The 14860-nt window shown below is 34.7% G+C and overlaps 1 protein-coding gene across 1 annotated transcript in view; it reads right to left on the minus strand.

Annotated features, from left to right (window-relative positions):
* The window catches only part of Mctp1 (multiple C2 domains, transmembrane 1), a 541169-nt gene that overhangs the window by 162653 nt on the left and 363656 nt on the right, over positions 1-14860 (minus strand). Inside the window, exon 12 of the mRNA XM_013022079.1 lies at positions 14734-14827. Within this exon, the coding sequence (XP_012877533.1) occupies positions 14734-14827 (94 nt within the window). The remainder of the gene's footprint in view (positions 1-14733; positions 14828-14860) is intronic.

Genomic DNA, 14860 nt, shown 5'->3' on the forward strand with positions numbered 1-14860 from the left:
GAGGAACATTTAGGAAAGAAGAGAATAATTTTATGTTTAATTTTTATTCATCTTAAAATGTTATTTCCTGACAGTAGAAGCAATAGATACCAGGTCTTTAAATAGTATGTTATTTTTCACTAATTTAGAAAGTATCCATCACATCAACCACTGTACAAATGAGGGCAATTAAGAATTAATAGTGATTTCCAACTAAAATAATAAAAATGTATAATACCAAATTCTTTGAACTTAGCACTTGCAAACATATACTGCAGTTTTGTTTTGAGAAGTGGCTACACATAGTTAATGTGCTTATTCAGCTTGCCAACTAATGACTTAAATGACTGGCTTTTCAGTTTGTAAATTTTGTGTGCTTGATTATCTGCCACTTAGAGAGATCAAAACAATCAGAGAAATACTAGTAATGGACTAGCCATTAATTATCTCTTAATTATTCCTTCCTTTCATTTTTTTTATCATCCTACTTAGATTGTGATATGCTGCTGAGAGTACCTGAACTGGGTTAAATCTAGGATGGGGTCTTGATGTATTATACTCTGCCAATCTCCAGGGAGTGATACACAGTGGTCCCCTGTCATGTTTTTATTAAGTGCCATCATATGACCAAAGTACAATAATTGAAGGAAGCTTCCAAGGTTGAAGTACATTTTATGTCTGGTAATTTTTGTCTACTTTAAGAATTTAAATGTATGAGAATATAAATTACACATCTTTTTTTTTCTTTTTCTTTTTTGGTGCTTGCTTTACTGGGACTTAACGCAGGGCCAGGGTACTCTCCCTTAGCTTTTTCCACTCAAGGTTACCCTTCTACTACTCAAGTCACAGCTCCACTTCCAGAGCTTTGGTGGTTAATGTGAGGTAAGAGTCTCATGAACTTTCCTGCTCAGGCTGGGTTTGAACAAAAATCCTCAGAACTCAGCCCACTGAGTAAGCTAGGTTTAGAGGAGTGTATCTTCACCGACCAGCAGAGAACACAATCTTTTATCTTCCTTTCACTCACCTTTAAGACTAAAGCAAACTTACAGGTACCAACAGCTTTTTTCCCCTTAACTCTCATCACTTTGGCTAGAAAGTGCCCTTCCCTGTCCATAGCAATGCAAGAAACTAGAGAATTTGGTTTGGCTGGAAGACAGAAATTGCAGCAATGCTTCAGGGTGAGGGTAGTAGCTATGGAGTTGATTACTTTAATGGCAAAGAGAGCTAGATGAGAATTTTAGCCATCTTTGAGAACATGGAAATTTTGCATGTTGGCAATTTTCTAGAGGGAAATAGCAATGCCTTTTGAAGCATTCATTACTTATTGAGTGCTGCTCTGCTCACCCCAGAATTATAAGTATGATTAAGACATAGTTGAGCTCTCAAGGAATGTACAATTTAGTAGGCATGATAGACGTGTAAATACACAATTATAATACAGGACTTTAAATCTTGTATTAAAGGTAAGTGCAGAGTGTAAAGGGAGAAATGAGACGGAAGCACATCATTCTCTAATTCTAAAACAGGAATGAGAAAAGGAAATAGAGAATATTTCTCCGTGGAGGTGACCCTCATGATATGTGATGATTGTACATCTCTACCGCCAGCATTTTGAAAAGTGAAGAACCACAAAGAAAAGAGGGCTTTAATATAATCACTATAAAATAGATCCTTAAAATTATTACATTAAAATGGAAGCATCCATCCATAATCTAGTTAAATATTAAAGGCTATTTCTTCTTCTATGGGTTTAAAAAAAATAAGAAGTAAATCTCTCAAGGGAATCAATAATAGGGAATCTTTTATCCTACATCATGAAACTACATCTGTAACAAATTTTAAAGCATATGCTCTATCACTCCAATTCTTCTTTCGGTAAAAAGTCATTCCTACAACAAAAGAACAAACATCAGGACTGACACCAGTGGGCATCTTCTCTGACAATCTTCAAAACAGAACTAAAGATTCACTGGGGGTGTGCTGACTAGCTAATTCGCACTCATAGTCCTTGCTATTTCCGGTCATGACATTGACATTGACATATTGATAAAGATCTGTGGAAAAATCTGCTCCGTCCATCCTTTGCTTGCTTACTACCTGTTTTCATGGTTTATCTTAATTTCCTCATTTGACACAGTTTGAAATGGCTATATTTTAATATTTAATATTAAAAATATAATCAGAGTTGCCACCTGTCATTTCTGCAAACTGCCACTTTCAGTTATGACAGGGAGTGTTGTTAAAGCTGAGGGAATTCCATGGGGCACACTGGGAAAAAGCAATGCAGGTGGAAAAGGTTGTCCAATATTTCCCTTAGCACTGGTGATGGGGTTTGATCTAAGGCTTTCTTATCAAGTTATCTAAGCATATTTTAAACATCTGACCGGTAGAATTACATTAACTAACAGTCTTCACTAGGTCCCTGTTAGATTTGATTCTGGGGTGGAGTAATAAAAATTGGGCTTCTCTTTCCTAAGTCATGAGGAATGTTCCAATGTGGAGTACAGTTAATACTCTAGTTTCATGGCTCAATCCAGTAGAGTTAACATACTTTTTCTTTCTTTCATATTAAAAATTCTGTAATGACCTCTTTACTACCTCAAAAGAAAGTAAAACTGACATATACATGATTTTAAAATCTGGTGTAATACCTGAATTCTATTATGATGGATAACTAAATTAAATGTTCCTTTGCAATAAAATCATATATTCATTTATTAAGCAAATATTTAAAGGGCTATATGAGCAGGACATAGAAAAGTCTCTATGGATGGGGATTTACTTGTAGAGGGGAGGAGAGAGGAGAATAAATTTTGAGAGAGGAATAATGTTAATAGAAAACCAAACCAAAAAATAGAATAGGATAAAGAATTTGAAGGATATAGGGGAACATCATAGTTTATAGATTAAGATAGCTGGAGAATGCCTCATTGTGAAAATGAGATCTAGAAAAAGAATCAAAGGAAGTAATGAAGAGAGGAAGAGTATATCTGAGGAAGAGTGATCCAGAAAGCCCAAACTGCTTGCACAAACTGCTAGACCAAAAGGCTGGTGAGCTTGGGACACAGTAAGCAACAGGGAGATTTTTTTTTAATCAGAAAAGTAATGGGAACCAGATCATAAACTACCTAGGATACCATTGCAAAATGGCAGGCATCCCTAAATCTTGAATAAATAATACACATTTCAAGATGAAACATAATTATGAAATAGATTTTAACTAATCAATGTCTATATTTAGTTTTCATTATATAATACTATCTAATACTTTGTATAGCATATTATACTTTCAGCACCAATAGTGTTTCCCAATCATTGTGGCAATTATAATGCCCTAAAAATTGTCTGAAACATTCAAGGGGCAATACAGTCTCAACTCAGGTGAGAATCAGTGCCCTAAAGCAACAGTTCTTAATATGCTTTGGTTGAAGAAACTCAAAAACATTTGAAGATTTCAAAAGAGCTTTGTTCATGTGGGATGTATCTGTTAAAATGAACACTTTAGAATTTGTTAAGGGCACATTAAACATTTTTGTTGTGGGTGGCTCACAAATGTAATCTGAGCTCTTCAGAAAGCTGAGATCTGAGGATAGTAGTTTGAGCCAGTCCAGGTATGAAATTCTGGGAGACTATTACTTCCAATTAGCCACCAAAAAGGCATATCCCCTGCCCCCACTCATACACACACACACACATACACACACACACACACACACACTCATACACACAATGTTATTAATTCACTAATACTAACAATATTAATCAACAGTATTTTTACCCAAATGATAAAACATATAGCCTTTAGGAAAGAATGAAAGTAAACATATAAATGGCATAGTTTATCTTCACAGTCTACTGAAAGTATCTTGGGATATCCAGAGAAGTTGACCCTAAACTTTTAGAACAATAAATAGGAGCAAAAGAAATAGAGTTCTATGAGTTTAAGGGCTGATGTTTCTTTCTTTTTCTTTTTTGTTGAACCCTGGACCTGGGTAATATCCCTGAGCTTTCTTGCTTAAGGCTAGTGCTTTACCACTTTGAGCTACAGAACTACTACTAGTTTTCTGGTGGTTAATGGGAGAGAAGAGTCTCATAGACTTTCGTGCCCTGGCTGGCTTAGATCCTCAGATCTCTGATTCTCAGATCCTCAGATATCAGCCTCCTGAGTAATTAGGATTGCAGGCTTGAGTTTCAGGTGCTGGCAAGTTTTTTTTCTCTTGGAGTCTAGAACTAAGTGCAAAATAATATTGATGGGATTGCATGTAACTAGATGTATTCTTGAGTAACAGAACTGAAGCATCTTGTCTAAATTTATGGCAAAGGACAGGAGAAGAAATTAGACAGATAAGAAATTAGAAAAGAAAGAAGAGGAAAACTGTGGGTACATAAAATGAGGAGAGGCCATGAGAAAAATAATGTCTGAGCTCCTAAGAACTTATAGTTAAAGACATAGAAAATCTTCATTGTCAATTCATTTTAACATAAAAAAATATTTGTAAGTAACTTGTCACCAAGATTAGAAACATAGATGTATTTGGCCTAAAATGAGTAGAAATATTTAAGTACCTTTGTTTTTACAAAACTTTCTGGGTATTTAAAGACCTATATATAGTATTTAGTTATATTTTCCTGCAGAAAAACATGAGATTTCAGATTAACTTTTGTATAAGTAAATTACCTAGAGAGATCTCTTCTGATCAAATTAAACCTTTTAGACTTAAAACTTAAATACTGTAGTAGGTGATTAAACATAAGCATATAATCAAAGAAACATAATGGAAAGCTGTAATCAAGTCTTTGCCTTTAAAATGACATCTCTCTTTTATTTCTTGTCTACAAAATATTTCATCCAGGAGTGTATTATCCACCTTGGCATCTACTACAGTATCTCAGAGTCTGAAGGCTTGGAAATAAGTTTTAAGACCAAATTTAAAACTTCATCTAGAGCTTACCTTCCCCTATGCAATGAGGTAGTAGTGAGGCTCTGATCCTCCTTCACAGAGATATTTGGATTTATTTTTGGCAGTTACAGTTTTTGAAAAAAGTTTTTATAATGAACATAAAACTATTCATTGTTTTTATTTTTTATTTGCTTTCTGGAGTAATTTAACTGAGATGATAGGTATAAAATAAAGGTGCACCATCCATCCTGTAGTATGTGATTGGTGTTCCTTCCTTCCCTTCTGTGCTGGATATGATTCTAACTACCTTCTAAAATATCTTTCCAAACCTTAGCGGTTAGACATCCTGACACACTTCCAGACTCCCTTGCAGCTAGGGATACACATGTGGATTGGGTTGTATGAATTAGGTATACTTTGCTAAGATTTGGTATTAGAAATTAGTGACTGAGAACATGTTCATCTTGCTGATGCAGACTTGTATAAGTGCAACTTGTATATGTTGTCATCACAGTCTTCACAAATTGCTATTGAGGAAGGAGCAACTATTTATTCTACCATGTGGCCTTAAAATTAACTGGAGGAGAGGGAAGAGTTGGGGAGGTAGGGAAGGGAAGGAGGTAGGGGAAAAACAAAGGAGGTAAAACTGCTCGATAGGAAATGTACTCGTTACCTTACTCATGTAATTGTAACCCCTCTGTACAGTATCTTTCAATAAAAATATACAAAATAAAAAAATGAAAATAAAATTAACTGCTGGAGACTGAGGTTAGAGTCCGTATTTTTAGACTCTTAGACTTCTTAGATTCTTCCTATCCCTAAAGATTCTGTGATCCACTTAATATTCTATAATAAGTCCCTTTTTGATTAACTTTTCTAGAAGGAAGTTGGCTTTCTGGACTGAACCTTATCCATTACTTCCCTTGCCAGTTTCTATAGATACTGTACACATGGCAGAGCTTTACATAACTGGCAAAATAAACCATGTCCCATTATAACTTCTTTTCTGCAGTATAAGTAAGTCAGTGGCTACAGAATAAGATCTGAATCTGTATGCCTAGTCTGCCATTTGTGAATTGGTGTGTGTGTGTGTGTGTGTGTGTGTGTTTATATTATCTTGACTGGATAAAATAGAAAATAGTCAATCTTTCTAAGCCTTAGAAAGATTGTAAGTTATAAAGTGGAGATAATAATAGTATCTCATCCAGTTGTTATATGATTGTGATAGTCCTTGAGCCAAGCTCAGAATAGGTTCTTTTTTAAAAAAATAGTTTTATTGTCAAAGGGATATATAGAGGGGTTCCAGTCACATAAGTAAGGTAGTGAGTACATTTCCTGTTGAACTTGTTACCTCCTCTGTCATTTTTCTCCCACTTTCCCTCTCCTTAATCCTCCCCTTTTGGAAAGTTGTGCAGTTCATTTCCAACATGGTGTCTTGTGAGTATCGCTGTTGCATTGGTTCACATTTTGTCCTTTGTCTCACCATTTTCTTGTTTCTCTTCCCTTCCCTCATTCCAATAAATGTCTATACAATATCCAGGGTACCAAAATCAAATACAGAGACAACAGAGGATAAACCATAGAGGGAAAAAAAACAAAAGGAGGGAGTAACATTGCTTGACAAGAAATGGACTCATTGCCTTACTCGTGTAACTGTAACCCCTCTGTACAGCATCTTTACAATAAAATAAAATTAAAAAAAAAGAAAAAGAAAAAAGAAATCACAGTTTTGACATGTGGTAGGGGCTTGGTAAATGTTTCACGCAATATTTCTCTTATTATAATTATCTTCAATTATCTTCAAGTTATTCTCAATGGCCATGATTTCAAAACCTCAGATATCCCAGTAGAAAATATGTTTTTGTTGCTTTCTTTGTATCTGTCTTCAGAATTAGCTCCCAGTGCTAGATTCCGACTCCAGCACTATGTCTGACAGTCGGTCCACAATGAAGTATTAGCGACATTCCACTTTTTTAAAAAATGGAACAGAATTAGTACTTGTATAACTCACTTCCATAAAGCTTAAACTCAGCTTAAAATCTTTCCTATGATTAACATAAGACATTTGCATTTTTACCTTTTTGGCAAATTTTTAAAGCTCAGAAATTATCTTTAAAGAACTGTACAAAGGAGTTTCAATTCAGTATGCCAATATATAGGTACAATGCCTCTTTCCTTATCTATATTCCTATTTTTAGCCCAGGTAAGAGTTAAGATTTAAACTTTTTTATGTTCACTGTGTTGAATGAAGCCAATTATTTCAGTCTGTACACACATATATTCCCTAACAGATTAAATTTATATTTGTATCCATACATATATGCACAGATATATAAAAGAATGTGTAATATTGTGTCCATATATTAGTCTCGTTAAAAATGAATTAGCTAGCCTTCTTGGCAAGTTTGAAAAGGAAGCAATTATCTTCTCAAAGTCATTAGTAAATAAACAATTTGGACCAAGACAGAACCCTGTGTTTGTCTATTCTGGATCCACATTGACTTCAATCTTTTAATCATTCTTTGGGATTATGATGATTCTAATGATACTAAATAACCCAAATATTACTGTAGAAAGCTTCTCTCACTAAAAACATTTAAATTTAGATATTTGCAGCATTTGTCTGACCTTTTATTTTAAGAACTGTCTTGTTTGTTTATGAAGCTATATTGCAATATAGAAATATGTAATAATATTTATATTTAAAATGATTGAAACATCTGAAAGTATTTTGTGAAGCCACAAGTGAAATCCTGAAGGTTGCCCCTACTAGGCAAATCTGCAATTCCCTATGTTTTTACTCATAGGATCACTTTGTAATCTTAGTTCCACAGAACCTGATTAATTATTTTATAGTATTTTTCTTCCCCTTATTTCATACTGATAGTGGGACCACTGCTTTCTCAGCTTATAGTCCTTCACCTCTAGACCATATCAAACCCAATTATTAATCTCTTTTGTCATCCACCCATCCTTACAGAGCCTCTATCTTCTAGCCACGTGTCCTGCATATGAATCACAGATGATTTCTCTAATTCCCTTGAAAACACGGGTTCAGACTCAGGGCCTCCCCAGCTCCTATTCTAAGTAAGAATTTCTATTCCCCTTTTCACAAATATTTAATATCAACTGTTAATTTTTAGAACATTTATGCATGTCTTTAATCAAAACATGTTAATAGTTAAAATGTAATTATTAAAAGAAAGTAACTTATTTCTAGGTAAGACATGACCTAAAGGAAGAAAAAGTCATAATCTTTCCTTTCTTTGTGGAGCTTTACTGATTAGTCTTATCCTTAATGAAGAGACTTACAACGTATCAGTATACTTATCACACATGTAAGTCTGTGCATATGTATGGTTAATATGGTATTCGAAAGTGGGAATTTTATGATAAGATTGTTGGTCATTATTAATGCATTATAAATTGGATAAAATGTCTTCTTATAGTGTACTAACTGCTTATGCACATTCTGCAATGTAATTGCTTAAAGAGAAACAATATAAGTGTATATAATGGAAATTAAATATAATTTTAGATATTTTCAATATATTTTGGGTTAACTGAGTTTTTGCTTTAAGCAATGTAACAAGTTTAAGATGTTAATAAAGCAAAACATTAAGAATTAAGAATATCTCTTCAATTTGGCAAATTATTTTACCCTTGATAATCCACAAATATGAAGGAGTCCCACTATCTTTCATATGGTCTATCCAGTAGAACTGTGTAGAATTTAAAGTGGTATAATTTCTTTCCTTTTAACATAGCTTTTAAGTAAGAGACATAAAATGTAAGCCAGAATGTATCAGATTCATTAATATTGTTGAATATGATAGTGCAAAAAAACCCCAAATTGCTTAAATAGGAATACAGGTTGACCCATTGTAACAATGAGATATACAAAACACTATGTTGAAAGTCGAACTTTACAATTTAGGTGGGAATGGGGGGAGGGGAGGGACGGAGTGAAGTTGAGGAGGTGGGAGGGAAGGGATGGTAGGGGAAAAACAAAGGAAGAAGTAACAATGCTTGATAGAAAACGTACTCATTACCTTGCTCATGTAACTGTTACCCCTCTGTACAGTATTTTTACAATAAAAAACGTAGCTAAAAAACAAACAGATGGTATTAAAAGTTCTGATTGCTATAATCCTAAAAAGGAATAGTCAACATTTCTCTTAACAACTAGTAGTTTCCCAGACTGTAGAGCTGATTAGTTGAAAGACTTCACGTAAAGCCTTGTTTTAGGGGAGAAAAGAATATTCTCACTTATTAGAAAAAAGTATTTAGCACTTTTTCCAAAAGGACAATTGTATTTTGTGGGCCACTTGAAGAAACAATTACATATATCTTATGGATTTTTTTTTTTGCTGAAAGAACCCACAAAAGTTTTTTTTTTCTTTTTAAAGGTCAATAGTGTGTGTGTGTGTGTGTGTGTGTGTGTGTGTGTGTGTGTGTAGCAAGTCTGAGACTTAAACTCAGGGCACTGGTCCAGGAGGTTTCTGCTCAAGGTTAGTGCAGTACCACTTGAGCCACAACTCTATTTTCAGGTTTTTGGTTGTTGATTGGAGATAAGAGTCTCATGAATTTTCATTTTTCTCCTGGTCTGGCTTCAAACAATGATCCTCAGATCTCAGCCTCCTGAGTAGCTAGGATTGCAGGTGTGGGCAACCAGTGCCCAGCTCAAGAACAGTACCTTGTCTATGCACACGAGCTTGATATTTCTCCTACTTTATATAAATCTTTCCAAGAGCACACTTGCCTTTTTCTGTACAGCTTCTTTTTTAACTTTACTTCTCTGAACAGATCCATAATATTTGGAAAAAATACTAAGAATAATAAATTCCAATCTCTGTATAAAATATACCTTCATGACACACTCAAGCTGGAAATCATAGGAACCAATAAAAATGCAGACAGCCTACTGATAATGAGGTCAGAAATACAAATAAATTTACTTTTAATGAAGACTGGAGGCACAGTAATCAAAGTGTTAAAATTCATTTCATGCATATCTCATTTGCTTCTTAGCTGATATTTACCACGCAATTCTGTGAGAAAGTAGAGGCCTAAGATGCTCCAGATAAATGGCTCAATTAATTGTACAGAGGTAGACCTCTTTGAGCTGAGCCAGAGCTGTGAGCTCTTTATTAAAAGCACTATTCTCTAGCCCCTAACCTTGTTCCTTGACTCCTCTCTGGTTTCCAATTTAAACAAGTCCCCATGCGGCCTGCTCTAAAGGGCTTTGTCTCCCTGTCATTGTTAAGAGAGCTGAGGCATCCTGGAAGTGTGAAATCAGACCTCATGAGTTGAACGGTTCCCCAGGGAACGCCGGACTGCGCAGAAGGTCAAAGTCATGGGCTGGACCATCTGAAAGTGTCTGATCGCCGGTCTGTGACACAGCAAGTTGGGGGTGGGGGCCAGACTGAAGAGGACTGAAATTGAACACATCTTAATTAAAGCCCACAGACAGCAAAACAAAATGTTTTCTAGGCAGCCTGTCAAATGGGGCTTAAATTTAGCTCTGCTAATGAATCTGAGCTGCTAACTGTTATTTCTTAAGATAATAAGACTCTCACGGAAGCTGATAAAAAAAAACCCACAAAACTGTAGCATGTCTTTTTCTACTGTTTTGTTACTTAAATATTTTCCAACAATGAAGACAGTTTTCCAAAAGGAAAACATGGGAAAAGCCTATGCAAATAAAGGCGTAGTAAACATCTCTCTTAATAACTTCCAGACTATAGCGCTGATTAGGTGGAAGTCTTCATGGCATTGTTTTGGAGGAAAAAAATAATATGATCCTTTAATGGGACAATTTCAATGACAGGTTCTATTAAGTGTAAAATTCTCTTCCCTTTCCTCTTCCTCTCCCTCTCCCTCTATTGTTTCCTGAAAAGGGATGGGGCATTAATTTGTGAAATCAATTCACCTGGGGTGAACCAGTTTTATATTAGTGTATCTTTTAATACAGTGGAAAGGTAGGGTCTCTTTTGAAGTCTTCCCATATCACTGTTTCTGAAACTGAGTGGCTGAGTGTCTGGGCTCCCTGGGGAGCCTACGACCTCTTCCTGGGGAGAAGAGAGAAAAAAAATACAACCCAGGGGAAAATGAAGGGGAGGGGCTGAGGAGAAGAACTCTTTTCTTTTTCTTCTCTTAGAACTTGAAAGACCCAATAGGCCAGGTCTAAATAACTCTGCAAAGAAAGCCCCACTCAATATAGAAGGCTTGAAATGTTCTGTTGAAAACAGAAATTAGGCCTTGCTCAAGGAAAAGGAATAATTAGAAGCTAGAAAAGACAAATTACAAGACCAACCGTTTCCCACCACAGCACCCCCCCCCCAAAAAAAAAAAGAAAAGAAAAAAGAAAAAAATCCCATTGGCCTTTCTCTTCTCACAATCTGTCCAGTTTTAAGGAACATGCAATTTAACGTTTGAGAGACTCTAACCCAGTAAACACAGGGGGAGACAATCTCTAGGTTTTGCTTTGTTGGTGCAGAAAAACATTAACCTTTTCAGTGGTTAACTGAAAGGTAAGTAAGTTGTACGGAGTATATTTCTTAGTGACTCCAACTTTTCCCTTGCGAAGAATTTAGCCAACCAACTTTTCCAGCCACTTTCTCAGGCTGTGAAAAGCTACCCACAGTTTGACTGAAATTTCAATCCACTCTGGTGCTTTGCTCAATGCATGTGTATGTGTGGGAGTTGTAAATTGAGGCCTTAACCACCAGAGTTAATCTCTTTTTTAAATCTGTATTAACCTTAATGATTTGAAGTGCACCGTCCAACACTGGGCTATTGAGACCGAAGAAAAAACTACCCTCGACTATCAACAGTTTATTAGGGGCTTAACTGAAGTGACCTACTGTAGTAGTGTTCAGCTGAACAAGGCTATAGGCTTTTTGTGGAAAGGGAAAGAATTGAGGGTTTCATTAAAAAGTAATTTGTGCTTTATACTCACTCATTCAAAGAGAGTCTCAATTGCTCTTTATTCACACAGAGTTAATACAGTATCACAATGTTTCTCAATGAATGTGTTGTAACAAAAGAAAAATTTTACATTTTGAAAGGGAAAAATTCTTTGTGACTGCAGTAAGATTGATGGCTACTTAAAAGATTTACAGAATCTTTCCCTCTTCTGCTGATGGTTAAGAGTAGAATATTAGAAATTTAAAATTTTTGTTTAACACATGAAAGTGTAACTTCATGTTGACATCATTAAATGTATTTTAAAATAGACCAAAGTTGATCAAATATGAGTTGCCTTGCTAGACTTGTCTAGTAAAAGCCATTTGGAAGTATGAAATATCTTACCATAAACTCCATTTGTACTGGATCAGAAAATATTCTTGGCTTAGCTCTGAGGATTATCAGTGATTTAAAATCTCCCTCTCCATTCACAACACTCCTTAAGTGATGCTTATTTGAAGACAGCACTGTGCATTCAATTCCCTGTCTTCAGACTATTGATTAATATTATGTAGAGGTTGACTGTTATTATCTACTGAGATGTATATCTTATCTTCTAAGTTCCTCTTTCAATGAGCAAGAGATGAAGTATATGAAGAGCTTCTTTGTGTCCCAGATTAACGAGCATGAACCTAGCAGCACTGGTATGTATCTAAGCATTTATCCTTTTCAGAAGTAGAGCATATTTTAAAAATTGGTAGTATCTTCAGACATTTCTGACTTAAATACATGGTCTTCAATTTTTACCACCATCACAAATGTCATAAAGACCACAAAAGGTCTAAGAGTGAACAAGGTCCAAGTCTGAATTATCCTCTTGCTCCTGAATAGTTCTTGTTCAATTCAGAGCCCATTAGATTATAAGGTCAGCACAGAGAGAGGAATTATTAGATTTATATCCCTAAAACTAGAGGGAAAAAAATGAGACTGTTATTTAGCATTACCCAAATCAATGTTCATTTTATCGAATCAAAATTATGTCTCATTGAATCCTTAGGGGAAAGACTATTTTTATTCACATCAATTTGCATAGAACCACTAAGAAAGAAATATCTCTATTTCTTCAGCTTTGAAAGAACATATACTTTAACTTCCTTAGTGGCATGCAGGCCAACTAGGTTAACGTAGTTTGCATATTCATGAAGTGTTAAAACCAAGGACAGCTTTTTCTAAGAAAAGACAAACTTATACAATTGCAGTCAGCTTGAATAATGGGCAGGTAGCTAAGCTTTCTAAGTAGATGGTTCTTGAATTTTTCTACAAGAAATTATCATTCCCAAATTAATTTGATTATAGCCATACAGGGAAGAAAATTCACCAAAAAGAAATGGATAAATTCAATGTTCATTAATATCTTAATACAAGAAGCTAAATCAGCACTATGCAAAGAGATTGCATATTACCTTCTTTTGCAGGATTTTCAAGTATTGCTATTTGAAAAAACGTTGACAGTTGTTATCTTCCTGGCTACAAATGAGTTGATATTTACTTCTTCAAGAAAAGTATAAGTATCCAATGGTTTTATTTGTATCACATATACTCATTTGACAATATGCAAATGCTAAAATTTAAAATATTGCTTTTGGGGGCAGACGTCTACTATTTATCTTTCATTATGTGTACACAGGAATTTCAATTTAGCATGTCAATTTTTGAGTACAGTGTATCTTGACCAATGTCACCCTTTTCCTTTTTCTCCCCATCTATTCTCCATCACCTTCAATTTTCCTAGTTCCATTTTCACATCTATACATTGAATATTATGATATCTGTATTTTAGTTTGAAGGCAGTTAACTTTGGCTTTCCTATCTTCCCAGAGTCTAATGGGATGGTATATTTCTTCCAATATGTGTGCTACTTCTTTAGGATCATCTTGCTTAACATTTACAATATCAGGTATATTTCTACAAGCAGTAAGTGGACATTTTCCAGAACAGTGAAATTTGTACAAACAGGTCAAGTCAGGCCTAGAGATGTAGATAACTTTAACATACATTCCCCCAAATACTTAAGAAATTCAACAATAAATGAATGGTCACAGTAGCAAACTTAAAGCAATTATTTAATTCTATACTTGAATGGATAATAACCATTACTCCATCTGTTAATATGTGACAGAAACAACAGTACCAAAAATCAGGAAGTTTTAAGAGACAAGACTAACTTGGATGGAGTTCTGGCATCTTTTACAAGACTATTTCCTGACTGAAATATTTCAAATAATCTAGATTTTTAGTTTAGTCCCAGAATTATCTCCAGGATATGCTGAAGAATTTGTACAACTAGTAAACTGAAACAGTAACCTAATACAAAGACTTCATACTAATTATTGAGTACTGTACATATAAGTTTCTCAGTGAATTGTACAACAGATTTCATTGAAATCTGAATTACAAGTGCTTGTATTTTGGAGAAATTGGTGACAGAAGGTGGTTCAGCATTGCTTCAATATGCCATACTGAGAATATCTGAAAAAATTATTCCCACTACATTTATTAAACTTTTGGAAGGGCAATTATTAGGCAATTCTTTTGTTTTTATTTTAAATATATTACCTTAAATATATTACCTCTGCCTTAAAAAGAAAATCTAATACAAAAATCTGAGGCTAAAAAAAATCTTTGTGAGTTCAACCCTGAATATATACCTATGCCCATGTCTATATCTTTTTAAATCAATATCTATCTTTATCAATCTATATTAGTATATATAATATATAGCTACAGATATAGGTTATTTCAATGAATGAATTAATTTAATGACTTAATTTTTAAGTTATTATTCAATGATCCACTCACATGAAAGGCTGAGTTGGATTATTCAGTGATGTAGGCCTTGCATGCTGTTTGTTAAGTACAACAGGTGAATCTTATAATTTCTTACCTGTCATGTCAGCTGCCATCAAGCCTTCTGCTCTGATGACTTTCACCTGAAGAAATCCCACATCTTTTAGGTTGTGAAATATCCGTAATGGGCTCTGAAAAGACCCCAACATGGGTATGAGAAAAGA

The sequence above is a fragment of the Dipodomys ordii genome, unplaced genomic scaffold (assembly GCF_000151885.1).
Source record: "Dipodomys ordii isolate 6190 unplaced genomic scaffold, Dord_2.0 Scaffold59, whole genome shotgun sequence".
Lineage (NCBI taxonomy): Eukaryota > Metazoa > Chordata > Mammalia > Rodentia > Heteromyidae > Dipodomys > Dipodomys ordii.